Source organism: Acomys minous (genome assembly GCF_964271855.1).
Source record: "Acomys minous genome assembly, chromosome: 6".
NCBI classification, from domain to species: Eukaryota; Metazoa; Chordata; class Mammalia; order Rodentia; family Muridae; genus Acomys; species Acomys minous.
The window spans coordinates 69519891-69543910 of NC_140487.1; the positions used below are offsets into that span (position 1 = coordinate 69519891).

At 40.1% G+C, this 24020-nt stretch overlaps 1 protein-coding gene across 2 annotated transcripts in view; it reads right to left on the reverse strand.

Annotated features, from left to right (window-relative positions):
* The window catches only part of TRIM24 (tripartite motif containing 24), a 103442-nt gene that overhangs the window by 42602 nt on the left and 36820 nt on the right, over positions 1–24020 (reverse strand). For both annotated transcript variants that reach the window (XM_084787613.1, XM_084787612.1), the window contains exons 2-3: positions 10052–10170; positions 4704–4851 (exon numbers count right to left, since the gene is read on the reverse strand). In XM_084787613.1, coding sequence (XP_084643739.1) covers positions 4704–4851; positions 10052–10170 — 267 coding nt within the window. The remainder of the gene's footprint in view (positions 1–4703; positions 4852–10051; positions 10171–24020) is intronic.

Below are 24020 nucleotides of genomic sequence, written 5' to 3' on the forward strand. Positions count from 1 at the left end.
GTCTCCACACATCAGGCAAAATATTCCCCATATACATAATAAAATAATTTTCTTAAAGAGTTGTAGACTGGCCTGGGCTGGTTCCATAAACTGACTCTCATTAATAGAGCCCATAGTCAAGTATGCATATCTGCTGTATTCTTAGATATTTTTCTTTATAAGATAGCTATACTTTTAATTTGTGGATCCCCCAATCCCCCGGTACTGAGAAACCTATTGCTTTATATAAGCTAAGCAAATATTTTACCACTGAGCTACACAAACATATGCCTATAAACAATATAAGGTTCTTTTCTTCCTGTATCTTTGTCCTTTTTAAAAATTATAGCCATTCTGAGTGCAATGAGATAAAATATAAATGTAGTTTTATTTGCATTTTCCTAATGGCTTAGGCTACTGACCTTTTCTTACATATTTATTGTCCATTTGTGCTTCTTTGACTGACTAGATTATATAAGGAAGAATGTCAAAGGCCAGCTTTGACACCATGGTAAACAGAGGCAGAACATAAGAGCTGGCAAAAGAAGCCAAAAAGCCAATAGCTCCTGGTATCTCTAGGGCCAGCACTGTTTGTAACAGGCAAAAAGCTCTAAATTGTCTTTGATTCTTTTAATGGCTGGAGCAGGTAGCTCCTGGCAATTGTCTCTGCTGATCATGATCACAAAGAGAAACTCAAAGGGAAAAAGAAAGGGGAGGAAGCCAAAGCTGATGGCTTCTGGTTTAGGCTGCTGATAAATAAAACATAGACATAAGACACACACACACACACACACACACACACACACACACACACACACACACACACCCATAAAAATCATTACACAGAGGGAAATGTACCGGGATTGTTGTTAGTCATGCCTAACTAAACATTTCTTATCTATCACTTCATTCCACAGGTTCACTGTAAGTTCAAAACAACAGTTCTTCGTGTCACAGGTTAACAAGGTCTAAGGTTAGCATGGTTTAAAATTTACAACAAGATAACTGTTAACATGTCTTTCCATGAAGGCTCACACCTAACTAAACATTCTCTTAGCTCCACAAGTTCAAAGTAATATTTTTTATCTGTCTTTCATTCCACAATTCATTGTAAATTCAGAGCAGTAGGTTTTTTTTTTTTTAATGTCATAGGTTTTGACCAAGAAACAGGTCATTTATCTTATTTTTGTGACCTTGTATAGCTTAAATTAGGTATCATGGTGCATACTGAGACCCATGATCTCATCTCTGGACCTAACCTAGAATGAATGTTTTCCTAGATGATAAATTTGCCTCAAACCTGTTCTTTCTAGTGCAAATTATGTGCTTGTGACATATGAAGGTTCACAGAACTCTCTTATTCAGCCTTTGGCATTCTGGGGGGTGCGACGGGGGTGGGGCTTAAAGGTATTTGAAGCAAATGAGAAAGTCCATAAAATCATTATTAGGAATTATAAAATCATCAATTCATCAAAAACAACATTATTTTATGAAAGGACATCTTCATATTGATAATGCAGGAAAGCTGTCTAACAGAGTGGGTAAATACCCAGGAAACAATAGGCAGTGAAGGTCTCTCCATGTCATGCCAGGCATATGACAGATACAGCAATGACAAACATGAAAGGGCATATCAGCAGCAAGAAGCAAGTCTGGAAACAAACTCCCTGGGGCCCATGCCTCTTCAGGGTGTACCTGCACAAACAATGGGCTGCCTCCAGGAAGCTCACTTACTCCCACAGCCTTTTCTCATGACCTCTGTCAGAAAAGTATTTTCAAGTCTAATTATTTTAGTTCATATATTCTTTAAACTTTTTATATGTGCTTGTGTGTGTTTGGGTATACATACACACAGTGCATGTGTGCACGTGTGAACAGGAGTGTATAGAGACAAGAGAAAAACCTGAGGGCTCAATCCTCAGGAGCCACCTGACTTTTGGGGATGGAGTTTCCCACTAGGACCTAGAGCTACCTAATAAGCTAGGCTGTGTGGTCCATAAGCCTCCAGAGTGAGCATGCGCCCATGCCCCACCCTCTGATGCGCCATCATTCAGATTACAAGGGTCCTCATATTAGGCTTCTAAGATGTGGATATTAATGCTAAACTCAAGTCCTCATGCTTTATAAAGGAAGTACTTTACTGAGCTACCTCCTCAGTGCGTGCGCGCTCGCTCTCCTCCCTCTCTCTCTCTCTCTCTCTCTCCCTCTCCCTCCCTCCCTCCCTCCCTCCCCCTGTCCTCCTTGCCCCCCCCCCCCGGGTGTGTGTGTATGTGTGTGTGTGTACATATCTTCAGGCACTGTACGGGTGTGGAACAAGCAGGCACTTACACATTCACAATAAACAAATCCATTTGTTGTGGGACAGTGGTGGCACACGCCTTTAATTCCACCCAGTACTTGGAGGAGAGGGCAGGTCAATCTCTGAGTTCGAGGCCACCTGGTCTATAGAGTGAGTTCCAAGACCGTGGGCTCAATCCTCAGCACCCTGTAAGTAGGGCACCCTGGCCCAGGCCTGCGGCCCCAACACCTGAGAAGTGAAGGCAGGAGGAACAGAAGCTCCAGATGACCCTTCGCTACAATCAGTTCTCGGGTTCACAATAATCACACTGTACAGCAACTTACATTTAACAGTACATCACAGCCATTCACAGAGCTACCAAAGCAGAAAGCAAGTAAAGCAAAAGCCCCAAACTCTGCAAGTGCAGAATACCTTAAAATCAATGAAACAGTGATAAACTATAATCCAAACTTAAAACACTTATCCTAAAACACACGTCAAGTATACAGCTCTCTCTCAAGTAACCAGTTTTCTCTCAATTGTGCAGCTCTGGCTGCCATACAACTTGCTCTCTGGCCTCAAACTCCCAGAGCTCCACTGCATCTGCCTTCTGAGTGCAGGGATTAAAGGTGTTCATCATTACACCCCTCTCTAGCAACAGAAATTTAAAATAAAATTAAGGTAATTGAAAAGAAACAAATGCTTGATGAACTAAAAGGTAATAAGTAACTGGATAACTATCCCAAAGAGCTATTTCTACAGATAAGAATAAAACCAAACTTACCTTGTAAGCAAAAAAGAAAATGGTAAAAATATTTTAACAATCCACAATGAAAAAAGAAAGGACAAAAAGTAGGAAAACAAATCTTAAGCACAATGAACTTCAAAACTTTTTTATCTTAATTAAAATATTATATATTATAATCTAATTTTTATAATATAAAAATAATAATTATATTAATTGAAATTAATATAAAATCATTTTATATTAATTAAAACAATTAATTTATTCAGATTACAACTCAGTTGTTATCCCATCACTTGTATCCTCCTGTTCCTCCCTCCTTCCCGCTTTCACCCTATTCTCCTCCCCTAGGTCTAAGACTGAGGGGGAACCTCCTCCCCCACTATATGGTCATAGGCTATCAAGTCTCATCTTAGTAACCTGTTTATTCTTTCTTTGAGTGCCACCAGACCTCCCCACCAAAGGGAGGTGGTCAAATATGGAGCACCAGAGTTCATGTCAGAGTCAGTCCCTGTTCTCCACATAACTGTGGAGAATGTCCTGTCCATTGGCTAGATCAGAGTAGGGGTTTGATATTTACTGCTTGTTTGAGCAGACCCCCCTGGGCCCTGATCCATCCATCACAATGTTCTTCTTGTAGGTTTCTAGGACCCTCTGGATCTTTGTATTTCCCCATCTCCTATATTTCTCTTACCTAGAGTCCCAGTAGGATGTCCTCACATTTATCCCAATCTCCTGCTAAGTGAAACTTTCATGGGACATGCCCCTTGTGCTAGTGTCCAATTATAAATGAGTATATACCATGTGAGTCTTTCTGCTTCTGGGTTAACTCACTCAGGATGATCATTTCTAGTTGCATCCATTTGTCTATAAATTTCAGGATTTCCTTGTTTATAATAGCTGAGTAGTACTCCATAGTGTAAATGTACCACAGTTTCTTTATCCATTCTTCAACTGAGGGACATTTATGCTGTTTCCAGGTTCTGGCTATTATGAATAAGGCTGCTAAGAACAATGAACTCTTGAAACGTTATGTTAAGTGGGGCTGGCTCACTGGCTAAGGGTACTTCTTGCGATGGACCAGCCTGACTCCATCTTAAGGGTGGAAGCCATTTTGTTGTAAGGTCAGAACAAGTTCTTTTCTGTTGGCTGCAATATTCAGCTTGGCTGTGCTTTAACCTGTTTCTGGAATTTGATATGCTCTTCATCCTACAGAGTTTGACTCACACCTTAAATATACACTGATAGGTTAAGATGTTCTGTCAAGTACTTTTGAGATGTTCAGCCAAGTTCCTAACATGACCAAATTTCCTAGAGATCCCCCAAACCTTGAAAACACTCTAGTCTTGCAGTTTTGTGGGCTACATAAACCTCATCTCTCCTGTGTTCAAACTCTACTTTAGTGGTACAGCCCTGTATGACAGAAAATTAAGCTTGTATAATATGACCAAGGAATTTGGATAATGGTCTTTACTCTTGTTCAGTGGGATTAACAAATGTAAAGTTGTTTTATTTTCATACCAAATTGAATTTACAGAAGTTAAGTACAATTTAACTTAGAATGTTGACTTCCTTGTATCAAGAAATATATTTTAAAGTACATGCAATGCTTATTAGCTGTATCAGAAAAAGTTAGTACAGGAAATGTAAAAATACAGTTGCAGAGAGAGAAAGGGAAATGCAAAAAACTTGATTCGCTACCTGGAGACACGTCTTCTTTTTGCCTGACGGTGTGGTCTTTTGTGAACTTTACCCTCTGGTGAGCTCTAATACACGTCTTGCAGAGCCACTCGACACACTCCACACAAAACCCGTTAGCTTCGGCATTGTCTTCACAGCTTGTACATACCTAACGATAAAAGAATCTCTTTACATAAATTGTTTTAAAAAATTAAAAAGAATGTGAAATACCAAATAGACTATCAGTTTTCTTATATTATTCTAACTTTGAACTAATAGTATGCATTAAACTATATGCATATAAAATGAAGATATTATTTATAAGAACTGAATTTTTAAGACAATGTCTCACTAAGTAGCCCTGGCTAACTTGGGGACTTACTATGTACACCAGGCTGGCCTTCAACTCATAAGATACCTGACTACCTGCCTCTAGGAAGTTTTGCAACATCAGACCACACAAAGATTATTTAAACACACTTTCTCCTTAGGTTAATACACTAGACTTTGCAGGTATTGGCAAGTGATACATGTGAGGCTCACTTCAAGTGGTTAGAGACACAGGTCAGTGTTAAGAGCAAACGATCATACAAGTGATCTTGTTTGGTTCTTAGCACCTAGCACCCACAAGATCATTTAAAGCCATCTGTAACTTAAGTTTCAAGAGATCTGATATCCTCTTCTGGCTTCTATAGGCACCGTGCATATACATGGTACAAATATCTACATACAGAGAAATACTCAAACATACAAAATAAAAATAAGTAATAAGACAAAAATAAATTAAAACTTTGGCTTAGCAGTAAAGGGCACTTGCTGCTCTTGTAGAAACACTGGGTTCAATTCCTGACACCCAAATGGTAGCTCACAACCATCTGTAACCCGTTACAATGAATCCAATGCTCTGTTTTGGCCTCTGAAGACATGCTTGTGGTATATATGCATACATATATGTTGGCAAAACACTCTCACAAATAAAAATAAGTATTAAAAATCTTAAAATGCATCTTTCTTCATAGTTCAATCAACTAGTCATTCCAAACACTAGACTTGGTACTGAGCATACAATGCTAAGGAAAAGCACACGCAGGCTCTGTCCTTACGACGCTTACAATCCTCTTAGATGGAAGTACAAGTGCAAATTCAAGCTATCCCACTAGTTAGCTAAATGCTTGTCCTAGATTTCTTTTTCTGTCAACTTGATAGAAACCTAGTCACATCTGGGAGGACAGATTATTTTAAGTCATTTTATTTTTGTGTATATGGTTATTTTGTCTGCATGTATGTCATACATGTAGTACATGTGTACAGTGCCTGTGGACTCCAGAAGAAGATGTTTGATCTTCTGGAACTAGAGTTACAAACCGCTGTGAGTCCCCATGTGGATGCTGGAAAGTGGACTCAAGTCTTCTGGAAGAACAGCCAGTGCTCATAACCACTACGCCATCTCTCTAGCCTGGGAAGAAATCTTCATTGACAAAATGCCACCATAAGAATGGCTATAAAAGGGCTGGAGAGATAGTTCAGTGGTTGGGAATGCTGGCTGCTCTTCCAGACAACCTGGGTTCAGTTCCTGGCACTCACATGGCAGTTTAGGGCTGTCGGTAGGTTTTGGGGGTCCAGGGCCCTCTTCTGGCCTGAATGGGCACTGCATGCAGGTACATTTTTATACATTTCCTTTATTTATTGGCTCTTCTTAATAAAACTGATCATTGCAACAATGTATCTTTTCCCATTTAATCTTAAGGAGGACTTAGCAAAATGTGTATTGTTACCTTCATTTTAATGGTGAGTTCTTCTCAAGACCACTGTTGTACTTAGGGTTTCTATTGCATTATACATGCAGGTGAGATGCCCAGACACATAAAATAAAACATTAAAAAAAGAAAGACAGACAAGAGGATTGGCCTGTAGACAAGTGTGTGGGGTGTTCAGGACTAAGCTGGGTGGACCCACCCCACTATGAGCAGTGAAATCTCCGGTAGGTGGCTTTGGGTTCTATAGGCAGGCTGAGTGAACCATGGGGAGCAAGCCAATAAGCAGCATTCTTCCATGGCCTCTGCTTCGGGTTCCAACTTTGAGTTTCTATGACTTCCTTTGATAATGAACTAAGATGTAGAATTTCAAGCTGAAACACACCTCTTCCTTCCCTAGTTGATCATGGTGTTTTACGAAAGCAACAGAAACCTTAACTACAACAGGATACAGAACTCATCATTAAAATGAGGGTAATGGTACATATTTTACAGAGTTCTTAGGATTAATAGGAAAGATATATTATTGCAATGATCACCTCTACTAACAAGAGGCTATAAATAAAATGTATAAAAAGTTGTCAGCACTTATGATGGAAACACAGAAGAAAGCTTTTCCTAAAAAGAGACTTCATCAACAAGCTATGAAAGCTGCTAGATGAAAAGCCTTCATCATCTAGTCAGAGAACAGAACAACAAAAAATGCAAGAACATGGCTGGTTTAGAGCTGAAAAAGCAAGTAGCACTTTAGTGTAGCAGTCAAGGGAAAGACTGGCAACAGGAGGAGTTGGTGACAAGGCAGGCAGAGGTCACATCAAGCAAAGCCAAATGACAATGCTGGTCTTTGTAAGGAACGCATGGGAAGACTTGTATTTTTAAAAATAACTATTACTGCGACGCAAAGAGCAGATTAGAAGAGTGCAAAGCATTCCCACATAAGGTGATTTGTATAAGGCTGAGAAGTGAAGATGAGAACAGAATGAAGATTTAGGAAGTAAAGCAAGCTTGGAGAGTGCACTGCGCACGGGACGTGAAGGGGGGGGAATGTTCAGTACATGTACCCAGCTGCTGTAACGGTGCAGATAACGGCAATACTCTCAGTATCTCTGTAGTTGGAAACAAAAATTCACATAGTTCAGACGTTGCTGGATTTCCAAAAATCTGGTATTTCCAGAAACCAAAACTCTGCCTTTTCTTGGGGCTTATCCTCTTCATCCTTCTCACACTGTGGATAAGTGCTTGCTAGTGCTGGTAATCACTTGTATCTGCCAGGCCTCTGTTTTCTCAATGCTACTCTGGACCCCATCTGCCACTTTTCCTCTCATTCTGTAGGTTTCTGCTAGATCTAGGGATATCCTTAAGTTCTACTGTCATCTCTACAAGGATGCCACTTAACTTTCTAATCTTTCACTGTATGCTACAAAAAGGAAAGAAGAATTCTAATACTCACTGCTCTAAATCTCTGGTAAATGAAACAAAACATAAAATGCAAAATAGGAGCAAGATGTGGCAATACCCATCATCCTGGGAGGGAAACAAGAAGACTGTGAGTTCAAGGCCACCGTAGGCTGCATGGCAAGAGCCTACTGAAAAACAAAACACAAAACCCAAAGCAGCAAGGTAGGAAATAAGTGCCACTGACAAGCCTAGAACAACCAACTCATACTGAGCAAAAGCAGTTTCTGTATTTTTACCGCTAGAACAGGCCAATGAGCCCAGGGTCTCACCTGAAGTAAACCCATGGCTAACTCCATTATTTAAAGCTGGTTTCACAAGGAGAGTTTATCTCCTTCAGCAAGCCCAATTTGGCCTTTGGGAGCAATGTGGATACTGTTAAAACAACAGAGTTTTAATTGGTATCAACTAAGTTTGTTTTTTAAGTAAAATCTCTGTAGTTACACTCAGGAACAAAAAGTTGAAAAAGAAAAAAGGTACAGAAACAGCCACTTGTAGTGGTCCCATTTTTAACCCCAGCACTCAGGAGGCAGAGGCAGGATATCTAAGTTCAAGGCTGGCCTGGTCTATAGGGTGAGTTCCAGGACAGCCAAGGGTACACAGAGAAACCCTGTCTTGAAAAACCAAACCAAACCAACCAATCAACCAAACAAACAAAAACAGCACAGAAACTAGTCACACATAAAAAAGATTTAGTTTTTTTTTTTTTCTAACTAGATTTAGTTATTTCCTAGATCTACTGTTACAAAGGAAAGGAACTATCTAGAAGACATTAGTAAACTGAAACTCTTATGTACACAAATTTACTATGCTTGGCACATACAAAAGAATTCACCTTGGGGGCTGGAGAGATGGCACAGAGATTAAGAGCACTGGCTGCTCTTCCAAAGGTCCTGAGTTCAATTCCCAGCAACCACATGTTGGCTCATAGCCATCTATAATGAGGTCTGGTGCCCTCTTCTGGTGTACAAGTGTACATGTAGGCAGAACACTGTATACATAATAAATACATCTTAAAAAAAAAAAAAAATTCACCTTAGCAGGGCCATCCCATGACAGAATACCACAGATTCCCCCTAGGGATAAAGTTTCTACTTTAGGCTCAAAAGAATGAAAAAGAAAAGATATTGTTGTACATCTAAATTCAGCAACTTGGACAATGCTACTAAACAAAGCTTTAAGAGCAACACCAAGAACACAAGACTTTTTTAAACATATAAACCCTGGGTGTGAGAGAAAGCTCAGCATATAAAGCTGTTTCTTTTCTGATAGTGAAAGCCTAGTGACCTAAGTCTGAGTCCTAGAATACATAAAAATGGAAGGTGAAAACCAACTTCACCAAGTTATCCTGATTTTATTATTATAGCCATCAAGTGTGCAGATACCTGCACACATTAAAAATAATCTTTAAAGTGTAGAAACCTTATCAAAACCATAATGTATTTCATTTGAACAATCACACAGTCTGCAAAAGGAGGCTGGGTCTGGAGCGATGGCTCACTGGTTTACAGCACACTTGCGGAGAGCCTGGGTCAGGCTCCCAGCACCCTCAGGTGGTTCCCTGCTGTCTTTAATTCCAGTTCCAGGGGCTATGAGGCCCTCTTCTGGCCTTCATGGGCACTGCACACATGTAAGTATGCTTACAAGAATGCAGACACATAGAGATACACATCAATACACATAAAGATAAACCTTTTTAAAAAGGAGACTAGCCCAGCGTGGTGGTCCATGCCCTTAATCCCAGCACTTGGGAAGCAGAGGCAGGTGGATCTCTGTGATTTTTAAGGCCACAAAATGAGTCCAGGACAGCCAAGGCTCTGTTACACAGGGGAACCCTGTCTCCCAAAACCAAGGCATGGTGGGGAGGGTGGAGACAAAGGAGACTAAAGTAACAATTTCAATACTCAGTAACTCAGTGCGAAAACATTAAGAATACTAATTATAGCATTATGCTTCTCTGTAGCATGCAGAAATAAATGATAAAACCAGAGGCTTCTCCATTGCCGCTGTTTTATTCCTAAGTTCAACTATTCACTATTGTTCATAGGCTTAAAAATGATATAGCTTTGTATATTAATGCTCTAAAGTTTGACTTTTTACATAGACTTCTTCAGCATTTAAGGTGCTTCCTTGTAGGCGAGAAGGCTTGCAGTCACTTACCTGATTAGACTTTTCTACTGTACTACTAGGAACCTCAGTGGTGTCCTTCACAAAAAAGTTGTCTATGATGTGTCTCTCAGCACATTCTTGACTGCAAACTGGACACCGAATGACTCCAACTGGGAAAGACAAAATTGAATTTGAAGTTTAGTACACTGAAACCACCAGATCTCCTTTACACTGTACCTGGATGGCATTTTTGCCCCTAATATTTTTAAAGCTCATATCTGCTTTCTAAATTCATAAGAAATTTGTGTATATATACTGTAAATGTATATATAGCACATAAAATTCATACATATATGTATTTTATATATACTAGATACAATAATTGCTGCATAAGCCCTTTTAATTTCATTGGTATGCCCAATTTTTTCTATTTTTAATAATCAGCAACTTCTCTATCAAACATAAGTAGTTTGTGTTCTTTGTGTATTTGAGATTAGGTCTTGATGGGTCACCAGGTAACCAACATCATGTCTTCTCCAGAACAAAGGACTCCAGACCTACAAACTTAGAACTTCTGGAAGAATTGTAACCATCTCTGCTGAAAACCTCCTCAAGCTATTAGAAAGCATTATTTTGGGTTTTCCTAGAACAGATGCACACTGTTTCTCTGAGGAAAAGTCCTCTGCCATTGATACATACGATCTAATAGAGACATCATGGAAACTGCAGCAAGGTCTCCAGAAGATACTCATGATCTGAAGGTGATGCCCCCAAATGCTTAGTCTGTAGCACTAATTTTGGAGGTTTTGGCAGTTTCAGGAGGTAAGGGCTAGTTAAAGGAATAGGCCAGTGGATACAGGTCTTGACATTCATATCTGGTCCCCAGTCCCTCTACAACTTCTGTCCACGTGAGGGAACAGTCTTCTCTAAATGCTTGCTGTGTCATCATGGGCCCAGAATCAACAGAGCAAAGGACAAAAAACCATCTGGAAACTGAGCCTAAACAAATGCTTCTTCCCCTTCAACTGTTTTCTAGCTGGTATTTTGTCTCAGTAATGAGCAAAGTAACTAATACAAATATATGTATATATTTAAAGTGAAATGCATAAGAACAAGCACAAAGAAATCCAAAGGCCAATTTTATCTGTGTTCTTCTTCTTCTTCTTCTTCTTCTTCTTCTTCTTCTTCATCATCATCATCATCATCATCATCATCATCATCATCATCATCCTGGGGCTGCAGGGATGGTTCAACTGTTAATATCTCTAACTACTCTTACAGGGGACCTAAGTTCTATTCCTAGCACCCACATGGCAACTCACAACCATGTGTAATCTCAGTTCCAGGGGATATAATGCCCTGTCTTGGGCTCAGTGGGTACTGCACGTAAGTGGTGTACAGATACACATGCAAGCAACACACACACACACACACACACACACACACACACACACAGAGAGAGAGAGAGAGAGAGAGAGAGAGAGAGAGAGAGAGAGAGAGAAACACAAATTAAAAACAATCTTTAAAAAAAATCCACCTGAGATGTCACATGTATGAGAATCTAAATCTGATCTTTAACACTGAAGCAAATAGATATATATACACACATAAATAACACACACACACACACACACACACACACACACACACACACCCCACATAACCAACCACTTGGACTGACTATGCTCCTCCATGAGAGTCACAGAGAATCCCCTTTTCGAGTTACCGGTCGGGGGTCCAAGAGACTCCGCAAACAATGCATGTTACTGGTAGTGCCCTGGGTTGCCTTACAGAGACTGAAGGCCAGTCCCTATTGCTGAAGACACCATGCACTTTAGATACCAGGCCTGGAAGAACTGAGCTGGGACCTACTTGAAAGCGCTCCCTGAGAGCTAGCTAGCTTTCATTGCACTGGCAGACACCATGGGAGCCAGCATAGCATGAGAACCGTAAGGGTACCATAGTGTGGCATTCATCTGGACAGCCTCTATGGAAACACAGGTTTTTGCCACATACAACTTGTCCTTGTGGTTGTATACAGCTTGAACTCATGAGAACTTTACTCATGACCTTTCTTATCCCTCAAGAGTATATAAACTGCCTGATGTTCTGAATAAAGTTGGCTACTGCATGAGACTTTTTAGTGCCTCATTTGCGGGCTCCACTGCCCCAGCCCCACAGCCTCAGAAGGGATGACATGCACTGATACCATCTTCCTACACACCTGATCCTTCAATCTTGCTCTGTTTTGTCTCCCTTTCCCTGTCATTATTCATCTTCCTATTTTATCTACTTATGAGTTTACTGAGTGCCTGGCTATCCCAAGCAGAATATAAACTCCATAAAGACAGAGATGTTTAGTCTCTTTAGTTTACTGACAGTCTACAGCACCCTATAAATGGGCCTGGCACATAGTGGTCAATAAACATTTGCTGAATAAACATATAACTCTCCCTGTGAAAAGCACATACCTGTAATCCACAATTTAAAAATCAGAGAATAACTCATACTTTACCATCTAGAGACATACTCTAAGAATGCCAGTAGCATTTTACATAAAAAGCCTTCCTTTTTAAAAACCTAAATGTCTATAGAGTAGCAATAGGCTCCTGTATGCCACATTCAAATGATAGCTAAACATCAGCAAATGGATAAAAATTATAAAACAAAGAAGTAATCAGAATGAAAAAATCAAGTAAGCATACAAAACTAATAAAACTAGAAGAAAACCCTAAAAATAATGATTAACAAAAAATTATAATGGAGGCTATGTCTAGAAAGAAGGAAGAAAAAGGTCCTTCAAAGATATTAAGTTGAATTCTTTCTTGAAGAAATAAATTGCTTCTAAGCGGCAATCAGGAGGCTTTATCCAAGTCAAAGACTTGCCAGCTTCTGTGTGAGCCTCTCACCTGGTCTGGAAGAGTCCAAGAGCCTTTATCCTTCACCATATTAGATTTAGTGTATTCAGTGCCGCTATGACATACTCTAAGTGATTTGAACCCTGCCTGGTAAATGATAAGATTTACACAGAGAGATACTATGGTTAGGGGCAAACCTCAGTGACAGAACATGCCAAAAGGTCCCGGGTTCAATACACAGCACAAACAGAAAACAAACAAAAAACAATAACAAAAGTAAATCCAGCATTGGCTTTAAAGCAATATAGACCATACAGACCTACATTAACCCTCTTTATTGTTTATAACTCCTAATAATCTTTTAAAATATGTTTTTTGTAAAAGCAGTTACACTAGAGTTCCTGTCCTGAGTTCATTCAGTGAACAGTGCTGTTGAAGTAAGATGGGCAGGCGGATTTTGATGAATTCATGACAATTCTTAGGCCCAAGCTGGTATCATCAGAAGGTTGAGATGGTTTTCTTAGAAATTTCTGGCAAGCTGATGTAAAGAAGTAACTGTAAGAACACAGACTAGGAGAGTGGCTGAGGGAGGCTGGCTGCATGGGCCGGGCCGGGAAGGCGGAGCTGCTCAAATGACTGCTAGCCCCGAATTGGTAGGTGGGGCTGCTTGGCGCAGTGGCGGCCGAGGTGCAAGCCGGTGTGTTTGAAAGATTCCAAGATGGCGGTGATGAAGACAGGCAATGTCTGAGCTGCGGAGAGGAGGAGACTACATATACTACCGGGAGCCACAGACCACGGGAGCTGGCGATCACTGGGTGAGAAAAATCCTGGCCGTGAAGCATCAGAGCTCCTGGCCTAGGGAAATCTCGGGGAAATGGGTGGATATATCCTCAGACACCGCCCCCCCCCCTTCCCGGTGCCAGTCCACAGAAAGCGCAGGTGCCACATAGGGGCCCAGACAGCTGTGGACACGTTGTCCAGCCACAGCAGTGCTGTATGAGCGGGCAGCCTAGCTGTTGGCCCCAGAGGACTGTCCTGGCACAATAGGTCACAACAGACCCAGCCTAGCCTGGCTCCACAGCCTAGCAGGGACTCACACACTCTTGGGAAAGGCTGGGCAGGGCGGAGTAGAAAGGGTAGAAATCTAGCCAACCAAAAACAATCTGAAGGCTGCTGATCTCTCCCTGGCAGGTGGAACCTTGGCCCCACTAGTTGGAACTTGGCAGAAACCTAAACAACTAATAGAAGCCGGCTGGGGTTCAGGCACTCTAGGGTGATCTGAGCCTAGGGCCCAAAGCCCCAGGGCCGGAGGCCAGGGTATTCAAGGCACAGCCAAAGACAGGATAACCAGCTCTATATACACTACCTCAAACCCATACTGGAGCAGCAGAGCACCAGCACCAACCTCGGCTGACCCAATGGGGAGTCCAGGATATGGAGCAAAGTTTCCAGGAGCTGAAACCAGGGCACCTGCCTGTCCCAGGGAAGAGTTCCCTGATCACCACAAGCAAAGGCCCTCGACATATAATCACTCACCAATAAACTGATCTCAACGACCAGTGAAGGACACCAGAAATTACCTTCCAACATCAGAGACAACAAGATGACTAAAGGACAGTGTAAAGACATAAACAGCAAAATCCAAAAGAACATGGCATCTCCAGATCCTAGCTATCCCAAAGAAAGCAACCCGGAGAACTCAAACACAATTGAAATACAAGAAAATCACCTCAAATCCTTAGTAATGAAGATGACAATGGAAGAAACGAATAAAATTCATTTAAAAATGCAGGAAGACACAGCCAAACAGGTGTATGACATAAAAGAAACCTATAGAGAGGCACTGGAAGAAATTCAGGAAAATACAATCAATCAGATGAAGGAAATCAATAAAACAGTACAAGATCTGAAGATGAAAATGGAAACAATGATAAAGGCACAGACAGAAGAAAAATGGGAATGAGATAACTTAGAGAAGAAAGCAAGCAATACAGAGGCGAGATTTTCTAACAGAATCCAAGAAATGGAGGAATGAATCTTGGAACTCGATGTGTTTAGTGAAGCAATCATGAATAGAACATAGAGGATGTGTGCAGTGACACAATCATAGGTAGAACAAGGAACATCATTAGTATTTGGCACACGAAGTTACAAAATTATCCAAGGAAAATGATGCAATTCCAAGAGCAGGTTAAAAATTCTTACAGTTAATAATATCTACCCTATATTACTGTGAATCTTCAAAGTGTGATTTTAAACTATTTTAAGTCTTTGTAAGATTCCCTTAACCATATCCCAAAGCCTACTTTCGATTACACACAAAATGCCATATGAAATTTTATTGTTGGGAAAACGTTCATAACTCCATTTTGTAAAAAAATTCATAAAGTAAACCACTGATTCTCAAGGAAATAAGATCATGGCTAGTGACCCCATCTCAAAGAATGGTCTCTTAATCAATTTCTCGCCCTAGGCTATCAGGAACAACTTGTCAATAGGAAGAGGAACAGAATTAATGCATTGCCATGAGAATTACAGCTCAGTATTTTTTCTCCGGCCGAGAGTTCCACAACCAGTCCCAGGAGACCTCCTTCTTTTGAAGTTAATGCTTCGGTCTGTAGAACTTGTCACACAGAATCTACTGGAGGTGGTGTGGCAGAAAGATCAATTCTCAACTTCATATGGAAAAAACCAAACAAATCCAGAATAGCTAAAACAATCCTGTACAATAAAAGATCCTCTGGAGGAATCTCCATACTGGATCTCTAGCTGTACTATAGAGCAACAGTAATTAAAACAGCATGGTACTGGCACAGCAATAGGCTAGTTGATCAATGGAATCAAATTGAAGATCCAGTAATGAAGCCACACACATATGGTCACTTGATTTTTGACAAAGAAGCCAAATCTATTCAATGGAAAAAGGATAGCATCTTCAACAAATGGTGCTGGTCTAACTGGATGTCTGTCTACATGTAGAAAAATGCAATTAGACCCATATTTATCACCATGCATAAAAGTCAAGTCCAAGTGGATTAAAGACCTCAACATAAAACCAGAAACACTAAATCTGTTAGAAGAAAAAGAAGAGAAGAGCCTGGTACTTATTGGCATAGGAGACAACTTCATGAACATAACTCCAACAGCCCAGGCCTTAAGGTCAACAATTAATAAATGGGACCTCATGAGGCTGAGAAGCTTCTGTAAGGCAGGAGATACTGTCAACAAAGCAAAACTTTATAGACTGGGAAAAGATCTTCACCAACCCTACATCTGACAAAGGTCTAATATCCAAAATATATAAAGAGCTCAAGAAACTAAAACCAAATTTAATAACCCAATTAAGAAATGGGGCTCAGAACTAAACAGAGAAATACTGAATTGCTGAGAAACACTTAAAGAAATGCTCAACATCTTTAGTCATCAGAGAAATGCAAATCAAAACAACTCTGAGATTCCATCTTACACCCATCAGATTGGCTAAGATCAAAAATTCCAGTAACAGCACATGCTAGCTAGCAAGCATGTAGAGAAAGGGGAACACTCCTTCATTGCTGGTGGGAATGCAAACTTGTACAACCACTTTGGAAATCCATCTGGCGCTTTCTCAGAATACTGGGAATAGGGCTTCCTCAAGACCAGCTATTCCACTCCTTGGAATATACCCAGAAGGTGCTCCACCACAAACAAGGACATATGCTCAGCCATATTCATAGCAGCCTTATTTGTAATGGCCAGAATCTGGAAATAACCTAAATGTCCCTCAGTTGAAGAATGGATAAAGAAATGGTGGTACATTTACACTATGGAATACTACTCAGCTATTAGAAACAAGGAAATCCTGAAATTTGTGGGCAAATGGAACTAGAAATGATCATACTGAGTGAGTTAACTCAGGATCAGAAAGGCTCACATGGTATATACTCACTTATAATTGGACACTAGCCCATATCCCCTGAAAGTCTTCACTTACCGGGAGATTGGGATAGATGCGGGGACCTCCTATTGGGACTCTAGGTGAGAGAAGTATCAGAGAATGGGGGAATAGAAGGACCCAGAGCGTCTTAGAAACCTACAAGAAGAACATCATGACGGGCAGATCTGGACCCAGGGTTGGGGGGGGGGGTCTGCTCAAACTACTGCACCAACCAAAGACAATACATGCAGTAAATATTAAACCCCTACTCAGATCTAGCCAAGGGACAGGACATTCTCCACAGTTATGTGGAGAGTGGGGATTGACTCTGACATGAACTCTGGTGCCCCAGATTTGACCATTTCCCCTTGGTGGGGAGGCCTGGTGGCAGTCAGAAAGGATAAGCAGGCTATCAAGATGAGACTTGACAGGCTGTGACCATATGGTGGGGGAGGAGGTCCCCTTCTGCCACAGACCTAGGGGAAGGGAATAGGATATAAGAGGAAGGGAAGGAGGAATGGAAGATACAAGCGAGGGGATAACAATTGCGATGTAATCTGAATAAATTAATAAAAAAAGATTTTTAAAAAGCAGTTACACTAGACTATTACACTGGCACTTACAACTTGTTCTGTTTACTTACTGTATTAAATGTTCCATGTTTATCAGGCAGAATCACTTTAAGGATTACATAAGTAATGTATACACAAGGTCTAACCTGGGGTGTACCTAGTAAATCTGTGGATTATAATCTTTATCCTTCAATTAAAATCAGGTGACAAAATTGACCCTTTTTCCATTTTTCTTTCTTCCTTTTTTTTTTTTCTTCAAAAGAACCAACATAGCCTCATCTATTATTATCCTCTCCAAGGTAGTGGTGTTAGAGCCCAAATTTGTACTTCTCCCTCAATTTCCTCCCCAAATCATAGGTGTTTTTCAGTACAAAAATAAACAAAACCTAACAAAAAGCCAAGACATTTTATACCACATAGTAAATACAATGAATGGCTGGTGGAAGTAAGCCTTTAGACTCACAATCCAAGGAAGACTGGGAAGAATTTGGAACACAACATACTTATTTTTTATTTTTAAGAAGACACTTGAAACCATACCGACAAGAACAGAGTCACTTTAGAGAACAAATGAAATTTGTTTAGAAGAAGCAAATGAAATAAACTGTTTCTCTTCATTAACTCCTAACACTAAAAATGCAGAATATATTCCAGAAGCAAACTAAACAAGAAACTACTTGCTTGTCAAGGTGGAACTTACTATCAATGTTCTATTTTTCTCTGCAGTCTAAAACAAAGAAAAACAACTCTTTAAATAGTTTTCTGTTCACTGCCCATCTAAACTTAAATGTTTAATCTTCTGGATCCTGAGCTATATGACTTGCTATCTCATGTTTAGTCTTTTAAGTCTTAGCCTCTAAATGTAACATTAATGTAGGGTTTATGGTTTCAGAATGGTGAGTATACCTTTGTTCATTGGATTTAAGGACTAGTTACAATAGCACCAGATAAAGTGACATGAAGTGAATGATCAGAGACAAATCATCCCTAGTCAACACATATAAATTCCAACATCTATGGAGAAAGGGGAGTTAATGTATAAAAAACAAATTAGAGATCTATACTTTGTCCATCATACCATCAATGGCTTGCTACCAAGATACACAAAACCACATGCCAGTGATGAGGATATGGTGAGAAATGTGTTGCTAGGCTACTACATCATGTTGTTAACAACATCTTAGATAAACTAAGATAACTATAAAATTTCTGTGATATACCTAATATTATCATCATTTATTCTGTTAACTGAATGAATTATGTGGTGCCTGTCTATCAAAAGACTCATGTAATATCTACGGAAGCTACTTAAAAAGAAAAGGATGAGTACTTTGACTACATGTCTGCATGTGCATCAAATGTGTAAAGTACATGCAGAGGCCAGAAGAGGGTATCAGATCCTCTAGAATTATTGTTACAGATGGTTGTGAGCTAACACATGGGTGCCAGAAACTGCAAGAACAGTTAATGCTCTCTGCTGAGGTATCTTTCCAGCCCCTTACACAGGTTATACAAGTGTTCTGCTATTAAGCTACATATCATTAGCCCAGAAACCTCCTTTTTAACTATACATAGGTAGACAGACAGACAGACAGACAGACAGACAGACACACACACACACACACACACACACACACACACACACACACACTCACTCACATATACATTTACGACAGCTATTCAGGGAGGCATTTCTCTCTTTCTTATCTGTAGTTTTCAGTGTGTTAGAGAAGCAACATCTTGAAATGAGGAGCTGACTGGAACAGGCAGATCTCTGTTCCTGTTGCCTTGGAAACCGGATATCCTTCAGTGCGTTAAGTTTAATGTTTCTACTGAGTTATATAACCCAGGATAGCTACTTACTTTCTGTAGTTCCTCATCTGCAGTATACAAAAAAGATTTCATCTACCTTGGTCCAATTTCCTAGGCCTTGAGGGGATGGTTGGCAATGGTTGCTTAGCTTCTTCTGGTCCTTTGATGTACACTTGTAAGTAATAAACCTCCATCATATAACCTGCGTTGTTCTGTTTCACTGGACTTAAGTAGTAAAAATGCAGTAGAAGATACAGCAAGTAAAATACTTAAAAAAAAAAAAAAAAAAAAAAAAAAAAAGAAGTAACCAGGCATCACAGGAAAACAAACAAACAAAAAGCAAAAGCAAAATACCACCTAGTATACTTTACCATAATATCATACAAAGTAGGCTATAATACAAGGATGATCATCAGAAAACATCAGCCTAGGCAGGTGGTGTGGCGCACACTTTTAAGAATGCCAGCACTAGGGAGGCAGAGGCAGGCAGATCTCTGTGAGTTCAAGGCCAGCCTGGTCTACAGAGCTAGTTCCGGGGTGGCCAGGGCTACTTAGAGAAACCAGTCTTGAAAACAAACAATTCAAACTTTCTTTTTTCTTTTGGAGAAAAAAAAAAAGAGAGAGAGAGAGACAGGAAAAAAGAAGAGCAGTGTCTAGTTATAAATGGGCCAATTATTCAAGAACCTGCAGTCTTAATGCACAACGTCCCTAACTCACAGAACACAGACACGTAGAAGAGGGGCACAGCTGAGAGGACAGGACAGCCCTGCAGTGCAGCTGGAGATCAGCCCTCCTCTCTCATAACCAAGAACAGTGAACAGAAAAGCAGTAACATGACTTGAATTAAAGAGTCAAATAACTTGATAAAGTGACATTTAATTATGACTCCACACTAGCAGAATGTAAAATTAAGTATGAATGGGAAGTTATCAAGATGTAGCATATGCCAAACAATAAAACATGTTTTGAAAGAACTAAAAACAGGGTTAGAGAGATGAGTCAGTGGCAAAAAGCACTGGCTTTTCTTCCAGAGGACCTGGGTTTGGTTCCTAGCGATAGAAGGTTCCATCTTCCAGCTCCAGGGATCTAGTGCCCTCTTCTGGCCTCTCCTGGCACTAGGCATGCACATAGTACACACACACACACACACACACACACACACACACACACACACACACACCACAGAGGCACGCTTGCAAAGGCCAAATACTTTTGTACAACAAAGTAAAAATAAACTAAATTAAAAAAAAAAAAAACTAAAACATACAGCCTGTTTCATGACCAAAATGAGATCATCTTAGAAATTAGAACAGAACTAGAAATTTCTAAGTATTTGGAAATCAAATGTATTTTCAAATAAGGCATGCTCTTTAAAGATACATGTTTCTTTCTGAACTTTTGTCTCCGTAACTATAACAAACACTTTAGTAATCTAGATAAACAGTATTCAAGTCTGGTGAGAATAACCAATAGCTGGGGGCTGGAGAGATGTCTCAATGGTTAAAAGCATGTACTACCCACCCCTCCCAGAGGCTCTGACTTCCGTTCCCGTTCCTAATAACAGGCAGCTAACAAACTGCCTGTAACTGCAGCTCCAAGAGATTGAGTGCCCTCTTCTGGACTCCATGGACACTGCACTCATGTGCACAAATTCATATTCTAACACACATGCAGACACATAATTAAAAATAAAATGGAAACAATGGAGAACAAAAGCCCAGAGATAAATATATACACATAGCATACAGTACGTCTTTAATCAGAATCTCAAAACAAAATACAATGGGCAAGAATTCTGTAAAAATGAAATAATCCTGAAAAGTTCCCAAGATGATCAAAAGGAGAATGAAAAATACGTAACATGCAAAAACTGAAATCAAAGACAGAGAAAATTCTTTAAAGAAAAGGAATGAATTATCATGAAAGAAATCAGACTCTTAGGCAAAAGAAAGATGACAACAGAAAGCTATACCCTGCCCCCCTCCCCCCCCCCCACCAGCCTGGCATAATGGCATATGCCTATAGTCCTAGTAATCAGGAAGTAGAGGCAGGAGGATCTAGAATTCAAGGCTATCATAGGCTACAGAAGAGGGAGGGGGGAAGAGAGGGGTAGAGGAAGAGGAGGAGGAGGAGGAGGAGGAGGAGGAAGGATCCTAAACTAATCAGATATATTATTAAATCTTGTATAAAATGTACTATTTGAAAAATACTGTGAGTCGGGCGTGGTGGCACACGCCTTTAATACCAGCACTCGGGAGGCAGAGGCAGGCGGATCGCTGTGAGTTCGAGGCCAGCCTGGTCTACAAAGTGAGTCCAGGACAGTCAAGGCTACACAGAGAAACCCTGTCTCGAAAAACCAAAAAAAAAAAAAAAAAGAAAGAAAAGAAAAGAAAAGAAAAGAAAAAAACTGTGATAATTAAGTCTTGATGTAACAGGCTTCATAATAGAATCCAGTATTTTTCCAACTTAGCAAACTTTAAGGTTCCTAAAATCATTTACTTTGTCTTTACTTTTTATGTTGATAAAAATTTATGAATATTTAAATTATCTGCCTGAGTTCAAAAGTCAAACTTCTTTCCTTCTTACTATTTCATCCCTTTACCTTGCCTTTAGGCAACTTTTTTCTTTTTCTTTCTTTTTTGAAACAGGGCTGTTCTGTGTAGCCCTGACTGTCCTGGAACTAGCTCTGAAGACCAGGCTGGCCTCGAACTCACCGAGATCTGCCTGTCTCTGCCTCCTGAGTCCTGGGATTAAAGGCTTGCGCCACCACGGCCCAGCTAGGTCACTATTTTCATTACTTTATTAAACTATTTTGTTAAAACATTTTCTAGTTTATCCAATTTTTTTTCTATTTTGCAAAAGTATTATTCTTACAGAAAAAGTAGCTACCTACTAACTATACTACACTGTAGCTTGCTCCTGTTCACGTACTGTATTATGGTGATTTATTTCATACCAGTAAATATACAACTGATGAGATTTAGTTATTCCCCCACGCTCACATCACACTGCGTGATTATATCCCCACTATACAACATATCTCCTCTAGTGGCTTACTTTTAATCTTTTGCATTACAGATGACAATGAGTAACTGTCTACATATCACTTATGGCAGAAATGCTTTTTAAAAATAGACTCCTAGAAGTGGGTTTGTGGGTCAAAGATAAAAGGATCGCCAACATTTCAAAAAACTGTCAAATGCACCCTCATCAGAAATGCATACTATCTAGTTTCACAAAGTCTCAGAGCATGTTGACAGATTTTTGGACTGCTGCCCAACAGGTACAGTAAATTTTAATAGATGTGTTCATTAAAGCTTTAACACCTCTTCAAAAAGTCATTTGGTGGTCAGAGGTGGGCGCCAGTGAGGAGTTCAAGAGCAGCCAGGGTAGCACAGTTGAACGTTGTTGGGGTAGAGGTGGGGGTGGGGGGAGAAGGAAAGGAGGAGAAGGAGGAGACAGACTAGTATCTGAATTCTATCTCTGCAAGATGGAAACATGCTGTTGTAAGCTGCCCAAAAGGGAATGCAAAAACATACAACTGACTCTTCCTTTAAAAGGAATCCAAACGCGTCTAACATCAACTGTCGTACCTATAACACAATCCATGTATAATTAAGGCTCAGAGAATACCGAGGGGACAGTATGATTCTAGGAGCTAGAGGACCAGGTTATCTGCTCACAGATTAATGTTAGGAAAAAAAAAAAGGCAATCCAAACAGGACCATTGCTCACTTGGACAGGACAACAAGCCTCAAGAAGGATGATATAAATATGAAAATATTTTTTAAAAGATGGGAGGGGACCAGAAAGATGGTTCAGTGAGTAAAGATACCTGTTACCAAGCCTGATGACCTGTGTTTGACCCTCTGGAATCCATAGGTGGAAAGAGAGAACCCATAGGTTATCCTCAGACTTCTATATGCATGTATTGGTTTGTACACCCACAAAAAAGTATAATTTTTTAAAAATGATAATGTGCTTTGACCTCAGAAGCCTTTCCCCTAGAGGCAATTGTTTTGGTTTTTGTTGTTGTCGTTGTTTTTGTTGTTTTTCCGAGACAGAGTTTCAGAGCAATTGTTTACAGATCTTTACTTAGTGACTAAGGTAATGCCATCTTGTCTTGAATTCATTGTGTCTGCTTAGATACTTCTTAGCCTCCCACCTCCAAACCCCCTAATAGCCACATCCCTTTGGCAATGCTTTTGGGACTATCAGTGACCCTGACCATGGTCCAGATGCATTAACCAAAATAACTAATGTTTATGTAGGCTAAAACAAACTAAAATTAACTAGAGGAAGTGCAAATCAAAAATAATTGTTGTGTTGTGTCTGAAAAATACTGCTAAACTCTGCAAAAAGACAGATGTTACAAGGTTATTCCAACCCCTTTCAGAACACTGATGTCATTACGTGTGTCTGTCTGACCGTCTTTAAAAATGGCATACCCCTGAGCTTTGGCAACAAGAGACATTTTGGAGGTGTTAGCCTTCTCTTGGTCTGGCCATTACTAAAGACTCTTATATTCTTATTTGCTTTAATTAGCATGCTTGTAGATATCCCATGTGGATCATTTCACTAGACATGCCTGAGTTCTTAAAGAAAAAGCATAACTTTTTCTTTTCCCACTTTTTGTCCTTTCCCCATACTGACCCAAACCCTAAGCCTGCTTAATCTGATATTTGGCATTCTCATGATCTCACCACCATCCCCACCACCACCCTCACCCCCTACTACCACCCCCACCCACCCACCCCTCCCTCACGTAGCTGCTTGTAGTCCTTCTTCTGTTGACCTCAAAAAACATGACTTTCCCCCTTACCCAGCTACCTCCTCAAAAAACATGACTTTCCCCCTTACCC